General features: G+C 42.4%; 1 protein-coding gene across 2 annotated transcripts in view; it reads left to right on the top strand.

The window, feature by feature from the left end:
- Window positions 1–24,907, top strand: part of nebl (nebulette) — a 79,527-nt gene that overhangs the window by 3,748 nt on the left and 50,872 nt on the right. For both annotated transcript variants that reach the window (XM_034560129.1, XM_034560128.1), the window contains exons 2-4: window positions 1,294–1,388; window positions 13,435–13,519; window positions 20,845–20,952. In XM_034560129.1, coding sequence (XP_034416020.1) covers window positions 1,294–1,388; window positions 13,435–13,519; window positions 20,845–20,952 — 288 coding nt within the window. The remainder of the gene's footprint in view (window positions 1–1,293; window positions 1,389–13,434; window positions 13,520–20,844; window positions 20,953–24,907) is intronic.

The raw sequence follows: 24,907 nt of genomic DNA, 5'->3' as shown, positions 1-24,907 counted from the left end.
GGAGGAAGAGAATACTGTATCCTCTAGTGGACACAGGAGGAGGAGGAGGAGGAGAATACTGTATCCTCTAGTGGACACAGGAGGAGGAGGAGGAGGAGGAGGAGGAGGAGGAGAATACTGTATCCTCTAGTGGACACAGGAGGAGGAGGAGGAGGAGGAGGAGGAAGAGAATACTGTATCCTCTAGTGGACACAGGAGGAGGAGGAGGAGGAGGAGGAGGAAGAGAATACTGTATCCTCTAGTGGACACAGGAGGAGGAGGAGGAGGAGGAGAATACTGTATCCTCTAGTGGACACAGGAGGAGGAGGAGGAGGAGGAGAATACTGTATCCTCTAGTGGACACAGGAGGAAGAGGAGGAGGAGGAGAATACTGTATCCTCTAGTGGACACAGGAGGAGGAGGAAGAGGACGAGGAGAATACTGTATCCTCTAGTGGACACAGTATTGATACGTTAGATATTGAATATTTATCAAGGTGTTGTGTCGATATAGAAATTGTGACACTAGTATCATCATGGATGTGTTTGTTTTAAAGTTTAATATGTAACATTTCGGCATTAAAGTGGAGAGAGAATGCAGCTTTAAGACATGAAGCATAGACTTCTATACAACCAGAGGAGTCGCTCCCTGGTGGTCAGGAGAGAGAATGCAGCTTTAACACATGAAGCATAGACTTCTATACAACCAGAGGAGTCGCCCCCTGGTGGTCAGGAGAGAGAATGCAGCTTTAACACATGAAGCATAGACTTCTATACAACCAGAGGAGTCGCCCCCTGGTGGTCAGGAGAGAGAATGCAGCTTTAACACATAAAGCATAGACTTCTATACAACCAGAGGAGTCGCCCCCTGGTGGTCAGGAGAGAGAATGCAGCTTTAACACATAAAGCATAGACTTCTATACAACCAGAGGAGTCGCCCCCTGGTGGTCAGTAGAGAGAATGCAGCTTTAACACATGAAGCATAGACTTCTATACAACCAGAGGAGTCGCCCCCTGGTGGTCAGCAGAGAGAATGCAGCTTTAACACATGAAGCATAGACTTCTATACAACCAGAGGAGTCGCCCCCTGGTGGTCAGGAGAGAGAATGCAGCTTTAACACATGAAGCATAGACTTCTATACAACCAGAGGAGTCGCCCCCTGGTGGTCAGGAGAGAGAATGCAGCTTTAACACATGAAGCATAGACTTCTATACAACCAGAGGTTCTTGTCATTCTGGAGTTTGCCGCCACAAATATAATATTGACCTGTGTGTGTGTGTGTGTGTGTGTGTGTGTGTGTGTGTGTGTGTGTAGAACTGGCATAAAGGATGTTTCCACTGCGAGGTTTGCAAGATGACCCTGAACATGAAGAACTACAAAGGCTACGACAAGAAGCCCTACTGCAATGCGTAAGTGCTGATCTCTCTATATTTCTTATATGTATCTTAAGCTTTGAAACTTGTTCTCATTATTATCACTAACGACTCGCTACGGCTGACAAACAAGAGATTTGAGGACGTTGTCTTTTATTTTATAGACCAAACGAACATAATCGACTCACAGATAATAAAAAACAATAATTAGCAGCAGCCCCACTTTTCTTACACATATTCTACATGTTTTCATGAAACTCCTTCAGTCACTTTGGTTCATCATTTTAGAATCGGCTTTAATGAGGGAGGTCTGGTGCTCCTGAAGGTCCTCTTGAGGGTGGATTAGAGAGCATGAGCCTCCATACAACACTAGTTCAACACTACTACCGACTCACTCTACTACCGACTCACGTGACTCAAACACCAACGACTCAGGTGACTGAAACACCAACGACTCACTCTACTACCGACTCACGTGACTGAAACACCAACGACTCACGTGACTGAAACACCAACGACTCACTCTACTACCGACTCACGTGACTCAAACACCAACGACTCACTCTACTAACGACTCACGTGACTGAAACACCAACGACTCACTCTACTAACGACTCACGTGACTCAAACACCAACGACTCACTCTATTAACGACTCACGTGACTGACACACCAACGACTCACGTGACTGAAACACCAACGACTCACTCTACTAACGACTCACGTGACTCAAACACCAACGACTCACTCTACTAACGACTCACGTGACTGACACACCAACGACTCACGTGACTGAAACACCAACGACTCACTCTACTAACGACTCACGTGACTCAAACACCAACGACTCAGGTGACTGAAACACCAACGACTCACTCTACTAATGACTCACGTGACTGAAACACCAACGACTCACTCTACTAACGACTCACGTGACTGAAACACCAACGACTCACGTGACTGACACACCAATGACTCACTCTACTAACGACTCAGGTGACTGAAACACTAATGACTCAGGTGACTGACTACGTAGCCACTTATGAAAAAACCCAAAAGGTACGAACATTTGAAGAAATGCCAGCAAGAAATCTTCATGTTCTGCCATTTCCTTTACTTTCCGTGTCAGTAATGGATCTGATTGTGAAACAGTGAGATACAGACGGTGGTTTCACACAAAGAGCAGCAGAGATCCTGCAGGAACAGAAACATTCACAGCAGGGTCCTCCTGGTTGAGATATTTATGTTAATTATGTTCCTTTCTGCTAATTAATACTAATCAAAGTCGTTATGTAACGCTGCACATCAGCTGCTGCTATGAACACGAAGACGACCCGTCTCAGGTCTTGTGAGTCCTTTATTCCGTGTGAAGCGAACTTGGTTTCACATGTTGTCTGAGTGTTGATAGCAGCTCAGAGTGGGCTTACGTAACGCTGCTGCCCACGTAACCCAGATCACTGCTCTCTTCTGGAGACTTTCTGTCTCCATTGTTGCACTGGAGAGAAGCAGGAAGGGAGGATATGACATCATTCGTCACTAACGACTCTAACGACTCACTTGAATAACGACGCTAACGATATACACTCATCATAACATCATATAGACGTAAAGTTATTGTTTGTACCACATGGTCCATACATTTATACACAAACATCTACACACACACATCTACACACAAACATCTATACACACACATCTATACACAAACATCTATACACACACATCTATACACAAACATCTATACACACACATCTATACACAAACATCTATACACACACATCTATACACAAACATCTATACACACACATTTATACACAAACATCTATACACAAACATCTATACACACACATCTACACACAAACATCTATACACACACATCTATACACAAACATCTATACACACACATCTATACACACACATCTATACACAAACATCTATACACAAACATGTACACACAAACATCTATACACACACATCTATACACACACATTTATACACAAACATATATACACAAACATCTATACACAAACATTTATACACACACATCTATACACAAACATTTATACACAAACATCTATACACAAACATCTATACACAAACATCTATACACACACATCTATACACAAACATTTATACACAAACATCTACACACACACATCTATACACAAACATCTATACACACACATCTATACACACACATTTATACACAAACATCTATACACACACACATCTATACACACACATTTATACACAAACATCTATACACAAACATCTACACACAAACATCTATACACAAACATCTATACACAAACATTTATACACAAACATCTATACACAAACATCTATACACAAACATCTATACACAAACATCTACACACAAACATCTATACACAAACATCTATACACACACATCTATACACAAACATCTATACACACATCTATACACAAACATTTACACACAAACATCTATACACAAACATCTATACACAAACATCTATACACACACATCTATACACACACATCTATACACAAACATCTATACACAAACATCTACACACAAACATCTATACACAAACATCTATACACACACATCTATACACAAACATCTATACACACACATCTATACACAAACATCTATACACACACATCTATACACAAACATCTATACACACACATCTATACACAAACATCTATACACACACATTTATACACAAACATCTATACACAAACATCTATACACACACATCTATACACAAACATCTATACACACACATCTATACACAAACATCTATACACACACATTTATACACAAACATCTATACACAAACATCTATACACACACATCTACACACAAACATCTATACACACACATCTATACACACACATTTATACACAAACATCTATACACAAACATCTATACACACACATCTATACACAAACATCTATACACAAACATCTATACACAAACATCTATACACAAACATCTATACACAAACATTTACACACAAACATCTATACACACACACAAACATCTACACACACACATCTACACACAAACATCTATACACACACATCTATACACAAACATCTATACACACACATCTATACACACACATTTATACACAAACATCTATACACAAACATCTATACACACACATCTATACACACACATTTATACACAAACATCTATACACAAACATCTATACACACACATCTATACACAAACATCTATACACAAACATCTATACACAAACATCTATACACAAACATCTATACACAAACATTTACACACAAACATCTATACACACACACAAACATCTACACACACACATCTACACACAAACATCTATACACAAACATCTATACACAAACATCTATACACAAACATCTATACACAAACATTTATACACAAACATCTATACACAAACATTTACACACAAACATCTATACACAAACATCTATACACAAACATCTACACACACACATCTACACACAAACATCTACACACACACATCTATACACAAACATTTACACACAAACATCTATACACAAACATCTACACACACACATCTATACACAAACATTTACACACAAACATCTATACACAAACATCTATACACAAACATCTACACACAAACATCTACACACACACATCTATACACAAACATTTACACACAAACATCTGTTTTTTTCGTCACACTGGTTCTTCGTCAGCGGTGCTGCTAACGTTACTAGCTCTCCTCCAGTTGGTCTAAACACTGATTGGTTGTTTACAAAGTCACATGATCAAAGATCAAAGAAACATCCATGATGTCATGGTCACATGATCTACTGATCACATGATCTACTGGTCACATGATGACATGATCTACTGGTCACATGATCTACTGATCACATGATCTACTGGTCACATGATCTACTGATCACATGATGACATGATCTACTAGTCACATGATCTACTGGTCTCATGATCTACTGATCACATGATCTACTGATCACATGTTCTATTGGTCACACGTTCTACTGGTCACACGATCTACTGATCACATGTTCTACTGGTCACATGATCTACTGATCACGTGTTCTACTGGTCACATGATCTACTGGTCACATGATGCCATGTTCTACTGGTCACATGATCTACTGGTCACATGATGCCATGTTCTATTGGTCACATGTTCTACTGGTCACATGTTCTACTGGTCACATGATCTACTGATCACATGTTCTACTGGTCACATGATCTACTGATCACATGATCTACTGATCACATGTTCTATTGGTCACATGTTCTACTGGTCATATGTTCTATTGGTCACATGATCTACTGGTCACATGATCTACTGATCACATGATCTACTGATCACATGTTCTATTGGTCACATGTTCTACTGATCACATGTTCTATTGGTCACATGTTCTACTGGTCACATGTTCTACTGGTCATATGATCTACTGGTCACATGGTCTACTGATCACATGTTCTATTGGTCACATGTTCTACTGGTCAAATGATCTATTGGTCACATGTTCTATTGGTCATATGATTTACTGATCACATGTTCTACTGGTCATATGATCTACTGGTCATATGTTCTACAGATCACATGTTCTACTGGGCACATGTTCTACTGGTCATATGATCTACTGATCACATGATCTACTGGTCACAAGTTCTACTGGTCATATGTTCTACTGATCACATGATCTACTGATCACATGTTCTACTGGTCATATGATCTACTGATCACATGTTCTACTGATCACATGATCTACTGATCACATGTTCTACTGGTCATATGATCTACTGATCACATGATCTACTGATCACATGTTCTACTGGGCACATGTTCTACTGGGCACATGTTCTACTGGTCACATGATCTACTGATCACATGTTCTACTGGTCATATAATCTACTGGTCATATGTTCTACTGATCACATGTTCTACTGGGCACATGTTCTACTGGTCATATGATCTACTGATCACATGATCTACTGGTCACATGTTCTACTGGTCATATGTTCTACTGATCACATGATCTACTGATCACATGTTCTACTGGTCATATGATCTACTGATCACATGATCTACTGATCACATGTTCTACTGGGCACATGTTCTACTGGGCACATGTTCTACTGGTCACATGATCTACTGATCACATGTTCTACTGGGCACATGATCTACTGATCACATGATCTACTGATCACATGTTCTACTGGGCACATGATCTACTGATCACATGTTCTACTGGTCACATGATCTACTGATCACATTTTCTACTCATCACATGTTCTACTGGTCACATGATCTACTGATCACATTTTCTACTGGTCACATGTTCTACTGGTCACATGATGACATGTTCTACTGGTCACATGTTCTACTGATCACATGTTCTACTGTTCACATAATCTACTGATCACATGATCTATTGGCCACATGTTCTATTGGTCACATGATCTACTGATCACATGTTCTATTGGTCACATGATCTACTGATCACATGTTCTACTGGTCATATGTTCTACTGATCACATGATCTACTGGTCATATGATCTACTGATCACATGATCTACTGATCACATGTTCTACTGGGCACATGTTCTACTGGTCATATGTTCTATTGGTCACATGATCTACTGGTCATATGTTCTACTGATCACATGTTCTACTGGTCACATGTTCTACTGGTCATATGTTCTATTGGTCACATAATCTACTGATCACATGTTCTACTGATCACATGATCTACTGATCACATGTTCTACTGGGCACATGTTCTACTGATCACATGTTCTACTGATCACATGATCTACTGATCACATGTTCTACTGGGCACATGTTCTACTGATCACATGTTCTACTGGGCACATGTTCTACTGATCACATGTTCTACTGATCACATGTTCTACTGGGCATATGTTCTATTGGTCACATGATCTACTGATCACATGTTCTACTGGTCACATGATCTACTGGGTATTAGAGGATCTAAACATGCCCCCCACCCGCTTGTGGTTCAGGAGGTTTTCCTTAAAGAAGCTTTTGTGAAGGAGTTAAACAAACATGGTGCTCGTTCACGTATTCATGCAGCTTCAGAGAACAGTGAGCATGAGCCGAGAGCCGGCCTGAGCTCACACTGAGAACTTCATCAACACCGAAGCAGGAAGATGGAGAGCGTCCAGACTGACCAGCGAGAACACGCACACACACACACACACACACACACACACACACACACACACACACACACACACACACACACACACTCCCTGTGCGTCACTGCTGCTGGGAGAGAGGAGACTGCCGTCGTTTGGCAAATGTCACGGTAACATTATAGACAATGGTAAATCTAAATTCGTATCCACAACACACACACACACACACACACACACACACACACACACACACACACACACCCTGGTGTGTTGTAAATCTGGTGTCTTAACCACGCAGCAAGAGAAAGGCAGGATGTGTCTGAGGGAACTATTGAAAATACTTTAAAGAACGCTGTCTGTAAATAAATAAATTGAACTGAATTGAATATCTGTGTGTTTGTTCTGGAGGAGGTTATATTTAGCTAATGAGGCTGGAAACAACGTATTGTTTGTTAAGCAGTTTGTGTAATTAGTTTTTTTATCCTGGAATTAGTTTGTTTCTGTGAGAGGACGTGAAACTGCTCTGTTACGTAAAACCTTTCAGCATTTCAGCTCATTTACGTTCAGTACAAACTCACCGTGGTACTTCTGCACCAGCTTTAGGGCGGGGCTACCACAATGAGTGAAGATGATGAAGGCTAAAAACCAAGAGGATGAAGGCTAAAAACCAAGAGGATGAAGGCTAAAAACCAAGAGGATGAAGGCTAAAAACCAAGAGGATGAAGGCTAAAAACCAAGATGATGAAGGCTAAAAACCAAGATGATGAAGGCTAAAAACCAAGATGATGAAGGCTAACAACCAAGAGGATGAAGGCTAAAAACCAAGATGATGAAGGCTAAAAACCAAGATGATGAAGGCTAACAACCAAGAGGATGAAGGCTAAAAACCAAGATGATGAAGGCTAAAAACCAAGAGGATGAAGGCTAAAGGCTATGCTTTGTTACAGCGGTCCACAAACCAATGGGTGATGTCACGGTGACGACGTCCACTCCTTATAGACATCTTGTGGGGTGGGGGTTGAAGTTTGAAATATCTACCGAGGTGCATTATGGGAAGTGTAGTATCTGGTGTTTCTGAAGCTGGACCCGTAAAAGTCTTCGGCAACATTTGACGTTATTTAGTTTTTAATCTCTTGTGCTCGTCGTTTCTGTGGTTTGAGCAGAAATCTCTTCTTGACGATGGCCAATAAAATAAAAATAAAATCCAGTTTATTTTGTGCAGCCCAGAATCACAAATGATATAAAGAGCCGAGCCGACCGGCCGGTTTGTGTCCTGCAGTCGTCTGGACGTCCGCCGGCTGTTAAAGACTCCACACAGACAGAGTTATTGTGCCGAGCTGCTTGTCCAGCCAGCGCGTCCTCCTGTGTGTGTGTGTGTGTGTGTGTGTGTGTGTGTGTGTGTGTGTGAAATATCCCACAGAGCCGCTCTTTGTCTCAAAGTATTGGGTTGCACCAAACGAACAAAGCATCCATGGTTGCCACCGGTGACGGGAACAGGTGAAGTGAAACTTCAGGACAAAATTAGTTTGTGTGTGTTATGTAACACTGAGAGTAGCAAAGGGGAAACAAAGGGACCCACACATCTACACAAGCTACACACTGAGGCTCAACAGGAAGTCTTTCTGCGTTCGTGGCTCGGAGGAAGAGAAGAAGAATGTGACGAACACGACGAGGACTGAAACAGGAGAAGAAGAACAGATTCATCCCGTCACAAATCTGCAGAGCGGAACAAGCAGAGGGAGCAGTTCCCTTATTTATCAGGTTAATTTAATTATACCCATAACAAATATCTATTAATGTTATCAATTTAGAGAGAGACACAACTAATGCTGCATTAAGTGGTAGTGTTGGTTCTGGTGCCCCCTGTGGACTAAAGTGGTAGTCTTGGTTCTGGTGCCCCCTGTGGTCTAAAGTGGTAGTGTCGGTTCTGGTGCCCCCTGTGGACTAAAGTGGTAGTGTTGGTTCTGGTGCCCCCTGTGGACTAAAGTGGTAGTGTCGGTTCTGGCGCCCCCTGTGGACTAAAGTGGTAGTGTTGGTTCTGGTGCCCCCTGTGGACTAAAGTGGTAGTGTCGGTTCTGGCGCCCCCTGTGGACTAAAGTGGTAGTGTTGGTTCTGGCGCCCCCTGTGGACTAAAGTGGTAGTGTTGGTTCTGGTGCCCCCTGTGGACTAAAGTGGTAGTGTTGGTTCTGGTGCCCCCTGCGGACTAAAGTGGTAGTGTTGGTTCTGGTGCCCCCTGTGGACTAAAGTGGTAGTGTTGGTTCTGGTGCCCCCTGTGGACTAAAGTGGTAGTGTTGGTTCTGGTGCCCCCTGTGGACTAAAGTGGTAGTGTCGGTTCTGGCGCCCCCTGTGGACTAAAGTGGTAGTGTTGGTTCTGGTGCCCCCTGCGGACTAAAGTGGTAGTCTTGGTTCTGGTGCCCCCTGTGGACTAAAGTGGTAGTGTTGGTTCTGGCGCCCCCTGTGGACTAAAGTGGTAGTGTCGGTTCTGGCGCCCCCTGCGGACTAAAGTGGTAGTGTTGGTTCTGGCGCCCCCTGTGGACTAAAGTGGTAGTGTTGGTTCTGGCGCCCCCTGTGGACTAAAGTGGTAGTGTTGGTTCTGGCGCCCCCTGTGGACTAAAGTGGTAGTGTTGGTTCTGGCGCCCCCTGTGGACTAAAGTGGTAGTGTTGGTTCTGGCGCCCCCTGTGGACTAAAGTGGTAGTGTTGGTTCTGGCGCCCCCTGTGGACTAAAGTGGTAGTGTTGGTTCTGTCGCCCCCTGTGGACTAAAGTGGTAGTGTTGGTTCTGGTGCCCCCTGTGGACTAAAGTGGTAGTGTTGGTTCTGGCGCCCCCTGTGGACTAAAGTGGTAGTGTTGGTTCTGGTGCCCCCTGTGGACTAAAGTGGTAGTGTTGGTTCTGTCGCCCCCTGTGGACTAAAGTGGTAGTGTTGGTTCTGGCGCCCCCTGTGGACTAAAGTGGTAGTGTCTCTGAGCACCAGGGTCCCTTGAGGGTTTTTCTTGTTAACTATTCTCCTTCAATGTTTCTCACCGAAAACCAAAACTACATTCTTATTATTGTTCATGAAATAACCAATAAATACCATTGTTCATGAATTCCATTCGGTTCCATTCATTATTTACATTTGAGCTCAAGTCCTTGTTACCTGCTGGTCCAAACAGGAAGTGAGAACTTCCAGAGGGCGTACCATGTTGAGCTCAGACGGGGGGGTTTCATTGTTTCAGGGAATAGTCTTTGAGACCCATAATCATCATAATTACACGTTGTATCTGACAATATAATGTCATGATTATTTATAGTTTTTAAAATCCACTGAAACACACGGGGTGTCAGGTTTCTACGGTGTGTGTGTGTGTGTGTGTGTATTAGGTTTCTCTCTCAGGTTGATCTCCAGGGTCAACCAGGGGTCAGTGGGTCACATCCACAGAGAGGATTCATCTTCTCTGAAGGGGGTCATTTAGTAATTCATCTCATTTGTTACCATTAAAGACTTGTTTCTCTTTTAGCTCTGACTTTGGTCTCCACCAGGAAACGTGCTCTAAAACCAAAACTTTGAGCTAAAATAGTCTAAAAGGCATTGTTTGATATATTATTGATAAGACAATATTAATGAATTCATTTTCCTTTGTTGATTAATCCACTTTTTATTTTATTTTTATTTATAGATACACCGGGATTGTTTATTTTTCTGTCTTTTTATTGTCCTCTACTCCATAATAAATATTATTACATTATATATTTTAGAGCTGACGTAAATATATACTGGCAAATATCTGAGTGAGTTGAATCACCGTATCTAACAAGACGCACGCCGGCTGGTTTACTGCAGCTGTTTGAATCCCTAAAAACTATTCCGCTGTCATTTATTTGCAATAAACGGATAAAAAAGATGCCATAAATAGCTCCATTATGATGCAGATTAGTAAAAAGTCTGAATTCATGTTTTGTTAGTTTTCTCCTCGAGATAACAAGCAAATAACTTTTTAAATGCTTCTGAATGGAGTCTGGATTTAGTTGCTAGGCTACGCTAACATCGTATCTAGGCTAACGTCATAGCTAGGCTACGCTAACATCGTTACTAGGCTAAGCTCACATTGTAGCTAGGCTACACTAACATCATTACTAGGCTAAGCTCACATTGTAGCTAGGCTACACTAACATCATTACTAGGCTAAGCTCACATTGTAGCTAGGCTACGCTAACATCGTTACTAGGCTATGTTAACATTATAGCTAGGCTACACTAACATCATTACTAGGCTAAGCTAACATTGTCGCTAGGCTACGCGAACATCGTAGCAGCTCCATCAACACTTATAATAACCTCATTATTACATTTCAAAGGCGTCCACTGGACTCACCTTTGACCTTTGTGCCTTCTGCTAACAAGCTTTAAATCAAAACGTTGTTGTTTTTAGAAACAAGAGAAGAAAACAAAATGTCACTCACAAGAGACTCAAAGGTCCAGTGGGATGAGGCGAGTGGCAGCAGCGTTCTCCTCCCTTCAGTTGGTCTTTGTTGCTGATGAGGTCATCGTCTTGGTGGTCATTACCTCGTTTGGGTTCCTCTCAGACTGCAGCCTCCATTGTTTCAAAGGGCTGAAAAATAAATGTGACCTTTACGAGGGTATGATATTCAGAATAAAGATCGGGGGATAATGCTGCATTGTGAAAACCTAAATCCATAAATGTGTTAGCTGTTAACAGGTAATGACACAATTAAAACTACTAATTCCCTCAATTACGTTCAATCGAAGCAAATATTAAAATATATATTACCTAACAAGCTTACACAAAATACAGGTGAGTATTGTGTGTACGCAACCACGTAACGCAACCACGTAACGCAACCACGTAACGCAACCACGTAACGCAACCACGTAACGCAACCACGTAACGCAACACCACGTAACGCAACACCACGTAACGCAACCACGTAACGCAACCATGTAACGCAACCACGTAACGCAACCACGTAACGCAACCACGTAACGCAACCACGTAACGCAACACCACGTAACGCAACCACGTAACGCAACCACGTAACGCAACCACGTAACGCAACCACGTAACGCAACCACGTAACGCAACACCACGTAACGCAACCACGTAACGCAACCACGTAACGCAACCACGTAACGCAACCACGTAACGCAACCACGTAACGCAACACCACGTAACGCAACACCACGTAACGCAACCACGTAACGCAACCACGTAACGCAACCACGTAACGCAACCACGTAACGCAACACCACGTAACGCAACACCACGTAACGCAACACCACGTAACGCAACCACGTAAAGCAACACCACGTAAAGCAACACCACGTAACGCAACCACGTAACGCAACCACGTAACGCAACCACGTAACGCAACACCACGTAACGCAACACCACGTAACGCAACACCACGTAACGCAACACCACGTAACGCAACCACGTAACGCAACCACGTAACGCAACCACGTAACGCAACACCACGTAACGCAACCTCGTAACGCAACCATGTAACGCAACACCACGTAACGCAACCACGTAACGCAACACCACGTAACGCAACCACGTAAAGCAACACCACGTAAAGCAACACCACGTAACGCAACCACGTAACGCAACCTCGTAACGCAACCATGTAACGCAACACCATGTAACGCAACCACGTAACGCAACACCACGTAACGCAACCACGTAACGCAACCACGTAACGCAACCACGTAACGCAACCACGTAACGCAACCACGTAACGCAACCACGTAACGCAACCACGTAACGCAACCACGTAACGCAACCACGTAAAGCAACCACGTAACGCAACCACGTAACGCAACCACGTAACGCAACCACGTAACGCAACCACGTAACGCAACCACGTAACACAACCAGGTGTTGATGAACGTCGTGTAACTCGTATGTTTCTCCTTTCAGACATTACCCCAAGACGTCGTTCACCATCGTGGCCGACACTCCAGAGAACCTGAGACTGAGACAGCAGAGTGAGCTACAGAGTCAGGTATCAAACACCCACCTACACACACACACTCCAGGTGTTACTTCACCTGCTGGTATCAAACTATTGGAAAGCACATGTTCTTTCATCCATTTTCCAGTACTTTGGTTAATCAAAACAACAATAATCTGGTATTTGGTGACAAATAGCCGGTTATTGAAGTCAAGACACAAGCACCACTCATCATGCAGATCCTGTGTGTGTGTGTGTGTGTGTGTGTGTGCGTGTGTGTGCGTGTGCATGTGTGTGTGTGTGTGTGTGTGTGAGCAGACAGCAGGACAAAAGGACAGATGTCCACTCAGCAGTCAGCAGAAGGGGACATGCTGTTTATCATGAGATGTGTGTTGTTGTTGTTGTTGTTGTTGTTGTTGTTGTTGTGTGTTCGGCTCTGCCCGCATAAAAAAACAACAACTTCATTACCAGTTTGTTATTTGCAGACATTCATTAGTTATATGCCTGTGTCCCTTAGTTTGCTCTTTTGTTCTCTCTTTTTACATTTAACATGTAAACAACAGTTCACTTCTTTAATGAAACTTTAATATCATACAGTCACGTTAAGCAGTCTAATAATACATATATTTATATTTAATATCTTAAATTAATTCACGGCAAACGAAAAAAAAAGATCCGCCGTTCAAGAAGGTTCCACCGTTTCTTCCAGATTTCCAACCAGCTGAATTAAAATCCACCTTGAGAGAATCCCACATGTTTCACTCACAGCTCACGAGTCCTTAAAATGACACAATACTTCCTCTTTACTTCCTGTTCAGCTTCCTGACTTAATGGATGAAGCTGACATCAAAGTTGCTTCTCTAAATGTCACGACAGGGGAAACATATCAATCAATTTTTATCTCCTTTGGTAACGCGGAGCTCGAATAAACTGTCGATACGTTAGATCTTTATATTCTCCTCATGTTTCCTCCAGCAGAGATATTGATGTTGTAACTTCCTCCTCCTCCTTTAACTCCTCCAGTCTGTGTGTCTGACGTCCCCGGAGGTGATGTAGCTCCATGAAGCTGATTATAACCCCCCCCCCCCCCCCCCATGTGCTCAGCACTGACCTAGTTGTGTTGGTGTGGTACAGAGGAGACAGAGGAGTGGATGTGGCGTGATCATGTGACCTCGCTGGTGTGACGAAGCATCTGCTGACATCAATTCTGAAATTATGATGAATATATTTTTTATATTTCTTCAAACGTATTCATAAATGTGCTAAAACACAATATTTGTGCAATAAAACGTCTGTTTTGCATTAAAACAACTTTTTAAAACTAGTTTTTGTTAAAAGTTGCTTTAACATAATATTGATTAGAGCCCAAACCGATGATCCTTTTATCATTCAAGTTACACTCGGAGTTGTCTTCTATGAAACTGTATTTTTCCTCCACATTCCACCGGTGAATTCAGTTGATATGAAATCCTTCTAGTTTATTATTTATTTCAGAGGAGAGTCTACGGAGAACTTTACATATAATAATGCTGCGGCCGCTCTTTCAGATTAGAAGAAAGTCGACACGAGAAAAAGGATCTGATATTCGTATCGAAGCCAAATGATTTAAAATCGTTATGTTTCGCTACATTCGTTACATACTTAAATGAATGTAACTTAACGTAATGTAGCTTAACAAGCTTAAATTAACACAACAAACATGAAGTTACGTAACAACTTAATGTAACACAACTTAATGTAACAACTTAATGTAACACAACTTAATGTAACACAACTTAATGTAACACAACTTAATGTAACAACTTAATGTAACAACTTAATGTAACAACTTAATGTAACACAACTTAATGTAACAACTTAATGTAACAACTTAATGTAACACAACTTAATGTAACAACTTAATGTAACAACTTAATGTAACAACTTAATGTAACACAACTTAATGTAACACAACTTAATGTAACACAACTTAATGTAACAACTTAATGTAACACAACTTAATGTAACAACTTAATGTAACAACTTAATGTAACAACTTAATGTAACACAACTTAATGTAACACAACTTAATGTAACAACTTAATGTAACACAACTTAATGTAACACAACTTAATGTAACACAACTTAATGTAACACAACTTAATGTAACAACTTAATGTAACACAACTTAATGTAACAACTTAATGTAACAACTTAATGTAACACAACTTAATGTAACACAACTTAATGTAACAACTTAATGTAACAACTTAATGTAACACAACTTAATGTAACACAACTTAATGTAACAACTTAATGTAACAACTTAATGTAACAACTTAATGTAACAACTTAATGTAACACAACTTAATGTAACACACCTTAATGTAACATAACTTAATGTAACACAACTTAATGTAACAACTTAATGTAACAACTTAATGTAACACAACTTAATGTAACAACTTAATGTAACACAACTTAATGTAACACAACTTAATGTAACACAACTTAATGTAACAACTTAATGTAACACAACTTAATGTAACAACTTAATGTAACAACTTAATGTAACAACTTAATGTAACACAACTTAATGTAACAACTTAATGTAACAACTTAATGTAACAACTTAATGTAACACAACTTAATGTAACACACCTTAATGTAACACAACTTAATGTAACACAACTTAATGTAACAACTTAATGTAACACAACTTAATGTAACACAACTTAATGTAACAACTTAATGTAACAACTTAATGTAACGTAATGTAACAAAATAACTTAACCTTCAATTAACGTGTTGCTGCCTTCTTAAATATGTTTTATCAGATTCCTCCTCCTGCACTAGTTGTAATTCCACCCTCCGTTGGTGTGTGTGTGTGTGTGTGTGTGTGTGTGATTCAGCTCGTTAGCTTGTCATATTAGCTCTGCGAGGAGCCGACAACTGATGAATGTGGATTTAATCTGCTTTATAACTCGAACAGGGACAATCACCGTGAGAGCAGAACACACACACACACACACACACACTCACACACACACACACACACTCACACACACACACACACACACACACACACACACACACTCACACTTACACACACACACTGTCTGAGTCATATCTATGGACACCAGCAGGAGGACTTTATGGGTAAATGAGCTGCAGTGTTTCCTCTGAAGGTCGAAGTGAAGTTCAGGCTGAGTGAGAAATAACCGCCTGTTGCTCTCTTGTTGTTGTTGTTGTTGTTGTTGTTGTTGTTCTCGATGTTCTCTGTGGGCTGTCAATCAGCCGCTCTGCCTGCTCTTTGCCAGTGACCCAGCCGTAATTTGGATTTGGATAAACCAAGCAAGGAAATAGTGATATTTATATATATAAATATGTATATTATTTTTATATTTTTACAGTCCAGATATCAGACCTCAAAAAACGAGGTCATCTTGTCATCAGGTCATCTTGTCCTCAGGTCATGTTGTCCTCAGGTCATCAGGTCATCAGGTCATCTTGTCCTCAGGTCATCAGGTCATCTTGTCATCAGGTCCTCAGGTCATCAGGTCCTCAGGTCCTCAGGTCATCAGGTCATCAGGTCATCAGGTCATCAGGTCCTCAGGTCATCAGGTCATCAGGTCCTCAGGTCCTCAGGTCATCAGGTCATCAGGTCATCAGGTCCTCAGGTCATCAGGTCCTCAGGTCATCAGGTCATCAGGTCATCAGGTCATCTTGTCCTCAGGTCATCAGGTCATCAGGTCATCTTGTCATCAGGTCATCAGGTCCTCAGGTCATCAGGTCATCTTGTCATCAGGTCATCAGGTCATCAGGTCATCAGGTCATCAGGTCCTCAGGTCATCAGGTCATCAGGTCATCAGGTCCTCAGGTCATCAGGTCATCAGGTCCTCAGGTCCTCAGGTCATCAGGTCATCAGGTCCTCAGGTCATCAGGTCATCAGGTCCTCAGGTCATCAGGTCATCAGGTCATCTTGTCCTCAGGTCATCAGGTCATCAGGTCATCTTGTCATCAGGTCATCAGGTCCTCAGGTCATCAGGTCATCTTGTCATCAGGTCATCAGGTCCTCAGGTCATCAGGTCATCTTGTCCTCAGGTCATCAGGTCATCAGGTCCTCAGGTCATCAGGTCCTCAGGTCATCTTGTCCTCAGGTCATCAGGTCATCAGGTCATCAGGTCATCAGGTCCTCAGGTCCTCAGGTCATCAGGTCATCAGGTCATCTTGTCCTCAGGTCATCTTGTCATCTTGTCATCTTGTCATCAGGTCATCAGGTCATCAGGTCATCTTGTCATCTTGTCCTCAGGTCATCAGGTCATCTTGTCCTCAGGTCATCAGGTCATCTTGTCATCAGGTCATCTTGTCATCAGGTCATCAGGTCCTCAGGTCATCAGGTCATCAGGTCATCAGGTCATCTTGTCCTCAGGTCATCTTGTCATCAGGTCATCAGGTCATCAGGTCATCTTGTCATCAGGTCATCAGGTCATCTTGTCATCAGGTCATCTTGTCCTCAGGTCATCTTGTCATCAGGTCATCAGGTCCTCAGGTCATCAGGTCATCTTGTCATCAGGTCATCAGGTCATCTTGTCATCAGGTCATCAGGTCATCTTGTCATCAGGTCATCTTGTCATCAGGTCATCAGGTCCTCAGGTCATCAGGTCATCTTGTCATCAGGTCATCAGGTCATCTTGTCCTCAGGTCATCAGGTCATCTTGTTATCAGGTCATCTTGTCATCAGGTCATCTTGTCATCTTGTCCTCAGGTCATCAGGTCATCAGGTCATCAGGTCATCTTGTCCTCAGGTCATCAGGTCCTCAGGTCATCTTGTCATCAGGTCATCAGGTCATCAGGTCATCAGGTCCTCAGGTCATCAGGTCATCTTGTCATCAGGTCATCAGGTCCTCAGGTCATCTTGTCATCAGGTCATCAGGTCATCAGGTCCTCAGGTCATCAGGTCCTCAGGTCATCTTGTCATCAGGTCATCTTGTCATCAGGTCATCAGGTCCTCAGGTCATCAGGTCATCTTGTCATCAGGTCATCAGGTCATCAGGTCCTCAGGTCATCAGGTCATCTTGTCATCAGGTCATCAGGTCATCAGGTCATCAGGTCCTCAGGTCATCAGGTCATCTTGTCATCAGGTCATCAGGTCCTCAGGTCATCTTGTCATCAGGTCATCAGGTCATCAGGTCCTCAGGTCATCAGGTCATCTTGTCATCAGGTCATCTTGTCATCAGGTCCTCAGGTCATCAGGTCATCAGGTCATCAGGTCATCAGGTCATCAGGTCCTCAGGTCATCAGGTCATCTTGTCATCAGGTCATCAGGTCATCAGGTCATCTTGTCATCAGGTCATCAGGTCATCTTGTCATCTTGTCATCAGGTCATCAGGTCATCAGGTCATCAGGTCATCAGGTCCTCAGGTCATCTTGTCATCAGGTCATCAGGTCCTCAGGTCATCAGGTCATCTTGTCATCAGGGCATCAGGTCATCAGGTCATCTTGTCATCAGGTCATCAGGTCATCAGGTCATCTTGTCATCAGGTCATCAGGTCATCAGGTCATCTTGTCCTCAGGTCATCAGGTCATCTTGTCCTCAGGTCATCAGGTCATCTTGTCATCAGGTCATCTTGTCATCAGGTCATCAGGTCATCTTGTCATCAGGTCATCTTGTCATCAGGTCATCAGGTCATCTTGTCATCAGGTCATCAGGTCATCAGGTCATCTTGTCATCAGGTCATCTTGTCATCAGGTCATCTTGTCATCAGGTCATCTTGTCATCAGGTCATCAGGTCATCTTGTCATCAGGTCATCTTGTCCTCAGGTCCTCAGGTCATCAGGTCATCTTGTCCTCAGGTCATCTTGTCCTCAGGTCATCAGGTCATCTTGTCCTCAGGTCCTCAGGTCATCAGGTCATCTTGTCCTCAGGTCATCTTGTCCTCAGGTCATCAGGTCATCTTGTCATCAGGTCATCAGGTCATCTTGTCCTCAGGTCATCAGGTCATCTTGTCATCAGGTCATCAGGTCCTCAGGTCATCTTGTCATCAGGTCATCTTGTCATCAGGTCATCAGGTCATCAGGTCATCAGGTCCTCAGGTCATCAGGTCATCTTGTCATCAGGTCATCAGGTCATCTTGTCATCAGGTCATCAGGTCATCAGGTCATCTTGTCATCAGGTCATCAGGTCATCAGGTCCTCAGGTCCTCAGGTCATCTTGTCATCAGGTCCTCAGGTCATCAGGTCATCTTGTCATCAGGGCATCAGGTCATCAGGTCATCTTGTCATCAGGTCATCAGGTCATCAGGTCATCAGGTCATCAGGTCATCTTGTCCTCAGGTCATCAGGTCATCTTGTCCTCAGGTCATCAGGTCATCTTGTCATCAGGTCATCTTGTCATCAGGTCATCAGGTCATCTTGTCATCAGGTCATCTTGTCCTCAGGTCATCAGGTCATCTTGTCATCAGGTCATCAGGTCATCTTGTCATCAGGTCATCTTGTCCTCAGGTCATCAGGTCATCTTGTCATCAGGTCATCTTGTCATCAGGTCATCAGGTCATCAGGTCATCTTGTCATCAGGTCATCTTGTCATCAGGTCATCAGGTCATCTTGTCATCAGGTCATCTTGTCATCAGGTCATCAGGTCATCTTGTCCTCAGGTCATCAGGTCATCTTGTCATCAGGTCATCTTGTCATCAGGTCATCTTGTCATCAGGTCATCAGGTCATCTTGTCATCAGGTCATCTTGTCATCAGGTCATCAGGTCATCTTGTCATCAGGTCATCTTGTCATCAGGTCATCAGGTCATCTTGTCCTCAGGTCATCAGGTCATCTTGTCATCAGGTCATCTTGTCATCAGGTCATCAGGTCATCTTGTCATCAGGTCATCAGGTCATCTTGTCCTCAGGTCATCAGGTCATCTTGTCATCAGGTCATCTTGTCATCAGGTCATCTTGTCATCAGGTCATCTTGTCATCAGGTCATCTTGTCATCAGGTCATCAGGTCATCTTGTCATCAGGTCATCAGGTCATCTTGTCATCAGGTCATCAGGTCATCTTGTCATCAGGTCATCTTGTCATCAGGTCATCTTGTCCTCAGGTCCTCAGGTCATCAGGTCATCTTGTCCTCAGGTCATCTTGTCCTCAGGTCATCAGGTCATCTTGTCCTCAGGTCATCTTGTCCTCAGGTCATCAGGTCATCTTGTCATCAGGTCATCAGGTCATCAGGTCATCAGGTCATCTTGTCCTCAGGTCATCAGGTCCTCAGGTCATCTTGTCCTCAGGTCATCTTGTCCTCAGGTCATCTTGTCCTCAGGTCATCTTGTCCTCAGGTCCTCAGGTCCTCCCTTGATAAAAGGTCCTGGACTATGATCCCCCTTTAACCTCTTGCTCTCCTGCAGGTGAGGTACAAGAAGGACTTTGAGGAGAGTAAAGGTCGAGGCTTCAGCATCGTGTCCGACACGCCGGAGATGCAAAGACTCAGAAGGACTCAGGAGCAGATCAGCATTGTATGTACACACACACACACACACACACACACACACACACACGCACCCACACACTGTGTTACTGTTTGTCTCGGTGTGTGTATGCAAGTGAAATGTGTAACGGGTGCATTTTGGTCAGAGAGCCCAAACACACACACACACACACACACACACTCACACACACACACACACTCACACTCACACACACACACACACTCACACACACACACACACACACACAGTGTGACATCATCGAGTCCTCCGTGTTGATGACATCAGCTGTTTGAAGAGGAGCTTCTTCTGGTGAGTGTAAGTTAACTTTCTATATTCATTATAAGGTCAAGCTGTATTTAAAGAGACAGTACTGATTGTTTGTATGTGTGAAGTATGAGGTACTATTATTATTACAGTGTATTAGTACAGTGTATTAGTACAGTGTATTAGTCAGTGTATTAGTACAGTGTATTAGTCAGTGTATTAGTCAGTGTATTAGTACAGTGTATTAGTCAGTGTATTAGTCAGTGTGTGTGTGTGTGTGTGTGTGTGTGTACACAGATGCTCTCCCTGTGTGTCCCGATGACCCCGTGACCCTCAGCAGATGATGAAGGTGTGTTCATCCTCCTCTTTTATTTTTTCTTCAACAGTTTCACACACAAGATGAAAAACAATGAATAAACATTATCATTATATAATATTATTCTCCTGTTTGTGTACTGGCTTGTTATTTAATATACATTTAAACTTTTAGAGTTTCTATTCTTATTTTTATTTTTATTTCAAATACTTGAATATTATTTTTTCAGTATGCACAATTTTAAAAAAAGAACCCAAAACCGTAATTCTGTGTGGCTTCCAGACGTCATGACCTCTATAGGGGTCATGACGTCGGCCAGGACTCAGCTGGAAGCCACTGGACCCGTGATGCGTTCAAAGACCTCGTTAATTAGTTTGAATCCGAACAAGTCGGGCTCTGCTTTATGTTTCATTCATAAATCAGGCTGATTATCAACAGCAAAATACCACACAAGTACACACAAAGTATTGCACACAGTGTGTTGTTGTGTGTGAACATTGGACCCAGGTTTACTTTCCTTTTGGAATGGCTACGCCATCGTTGTAGTTTCTTCCCGGACGCTAAGCTCCGTTACCCGGTAACTCCGTCGTCCATGAACTGTGTAAATGTTCGGTGTTAAATCAGACGCTGAAGGCACAGCTGTTGTGTTGTTGTGTTGTTGTTGTGTTGTTGTTGTGTAGCCGTCATTCAGCAGATGGTCGCTCTGCTCCGGTTCAGGTCCACGTCCTGTTTCCTCAGAGGTTCACCATCTGACACCGAGGCTGCCAGATACCTGCTGAGGTGAGGCTGCATGAGGCATCAGAGTCTTCATCTCTCCTCTTCATATACAGTATATATATATATATATATATATATATATATATATATATATGTATATATATATATTATATAATATATATATATATATAATATATATATATATATAATATATATATACATATATAGTATATATATATACTGTATATGTATATATATATATATTATATATATTATTATTATATATTATATATATAGATATTATATAATATCTATATATATGAATACACTGTACTGATCAGAGTAAAGTGACCCCAAGAGGGCTCAATTAAAAACATGGCTGGTTGCATCATAGTTTATTGACCTTGAACAGCTGATCAAACGAACACAGCGTACCTCCACCTGTCTGCAAACGAAGAACAATCCTCGTTAAACTTAATAACACATAACAAGAGAAGAGTTTCTTAAACGTTACTTACGATAAATGTGTATTGATCCCCAGAGAAGGACATTCAGCACTTAATGCAAATAAAATAAGAATAAAGGTAAAAATAGAAACTATACAAGAGCATTCCTTCCAGCTAACGGTATTCTTTTCACCTTCAACACACGCACACACACACACACACACACACACACACACACACACTCACACACTGTTGAAGGGCGATAAGGTCTGGAGTAGAGGGCTAAATGTAGAAGTCTAAACGCGATAAGAGGAACCCAACGAGCCGACACCCAGGAGACTGTCGGGCGTCACGAGGCGAGGCGACGCAGTCCGGTCGAGAAGCAGAAAGGACGAAGACGACGAAGAGCGCGACATCGAAGACTTTGAGTCTTCAGACTTCCAGAAGAGGAACCGGAGACCGAGAGCGCGAGAAGACGAGAAGAGTGGCGCGAAACAAAGAAGTAGCTACAATACAGAACACGATTGGAAAGCTAAGAGAAGGACCGAGGAAGCCAACAAGGAAGCTTCGTTAGGAGATCATCAACCCCTAGGAGACCATCATTCCTTAGGAGACCATCAACCCTTAGGAGACCATCAACCCCTAGGAGACCATCATTCCTTAGGAGACCATCAACCCTTAGGAGACCATCAACCCCTAGGAGACCATCATTCCTTAGGAGACCATCAACCCTTTGGAGACCATCATTCCTTAGGAGACCATCATTCCTTAGGAGTCCATCAACCCTTTGGAGACCATCAACCCTTCAGCGACCATCATTTCTTAGGAGACCATCAACCCTTTAGAGACCATCAAACCTTAGGAGACCGTCAAACCTTTGGAGACATCAAACCTTCGGAGATAGGAGACCATCAACCCTTAGGAGACCATCAATCGGACGAGGTGAGTGCAGCGCCGAGGAGGCCGATTGTGAGAACTGTTTGTGTGGAGGTTTTAGGAGAAGGTTCAGAGAAGTCTCGTAGAAGCTGAACTCTGTGAAGAGGAGTTCATGGATCAGGTGGGAAAGTTAAAAAAGGAAAGCTGAAGATGTGGCCTTGAGGAAGCTGAAGAGGTGACCTTTAGGAAGTTAAAGAGGTGACTTTGAGGAAGTTAAAGAGGTGACTTTGAGGAAGTTAAAGAGGTGACTTTGAGGAAGCTGAAGAGGTGACTGAGGAAGCTGAAGATATGACCTTGAGGAAGCTGAAGAGGTGACCTTGAGGAAGCTGAAGAGGTGACCTTGAGGAAGCTGAAGAGGTGACCTTGAGGAAGCTGAAGAGGTGACTGAAGAGACATGCAACAACCAGGAAGAGACTTAAAATGACCTCAAGATTCATAAAACGACTGCAAAGAGACACAAAAAGACTACAAAGAGATGCAACAGCTGCAAAGTGACTCACAAGGACTATTAAAAGGGGTAAAACAACCTCAAAGACAACACAAATGAGTACATAGAGACACACAATGACCACAAAGATATGCAAATAAACCTTTCAATGCTCCTTCCTACCTTGTTATTACCTTTTAATGCTCCTTCCTACCTTGTTATAACCTTTCAATGCTCCTTCCTACCTTGTTATAACCTTTTAATGCTCCTTCCTACCTTGTTATAACCTTTCAATGCTCCTTCCTACCTTGTTATAACCTTTCAATGCTCCTTCCTACCTTGTTATAACCTTTTAATGCTCCTTCCCACCTTATTATAACCTTTCAATGCTCCTTCCTACCTTGTTATTACCTTTTAATGCTCCTTCCTACCTTGTTATTACCTTTTAATGCTCCTTCCTACCTTGTTATAACCTTTTAATGCTCCTTCCTACCTTGTTATTACCTTTCAATGCTCCTTCCTACCTTGTTATAACCTTTTAATACTCCTTCCTACCTTGTTATAACCTTTTAATACTCCTTCCTACCTTGTTATAACCTTTTAATACTCCTTCCTACCTTGTTATTACCTTTCAATGCTCCTTCCTACCTTGTTATTACCTTTCAATGCTCCTTCCTACCTTGTTATTACCTTTCAATGCTCCTTCCTACCTTGTTATAACCTTTCAATGCTTCTTCCTACCTTGTTATAACCTTTTAATGCTCCTTCCTACCTTGTTATAACCTTTCAATGCTCCTTCCTACCTTGTTATTACCTTTTTAATCGTACATAAAAGACATTAATCGTGCTTTGTCCCCAGAGGAGGCCGACATGGAG

This window comes from Cyclopterus lumpus, chromosome 20 (genome assembly GCF_009769545.1).
Source record: "Cyclopterus lumpus isolate fCycLum1 chromosome 20, fCycLum1.pri, whole genome shotgun sequence".
NCBI classification, from domain to species: domain Eukaryota; kingdom Metazoa; phylum Chordata; class Actinopteri; order Perciformes; family Cyclopteridae; genus Cyclopterus; species Cyclopterus lumpus.
Note: the sequence above shows the minus strand (reverse complement) of the source record. Positions and strands in the feature narration are given on the sequence as shown.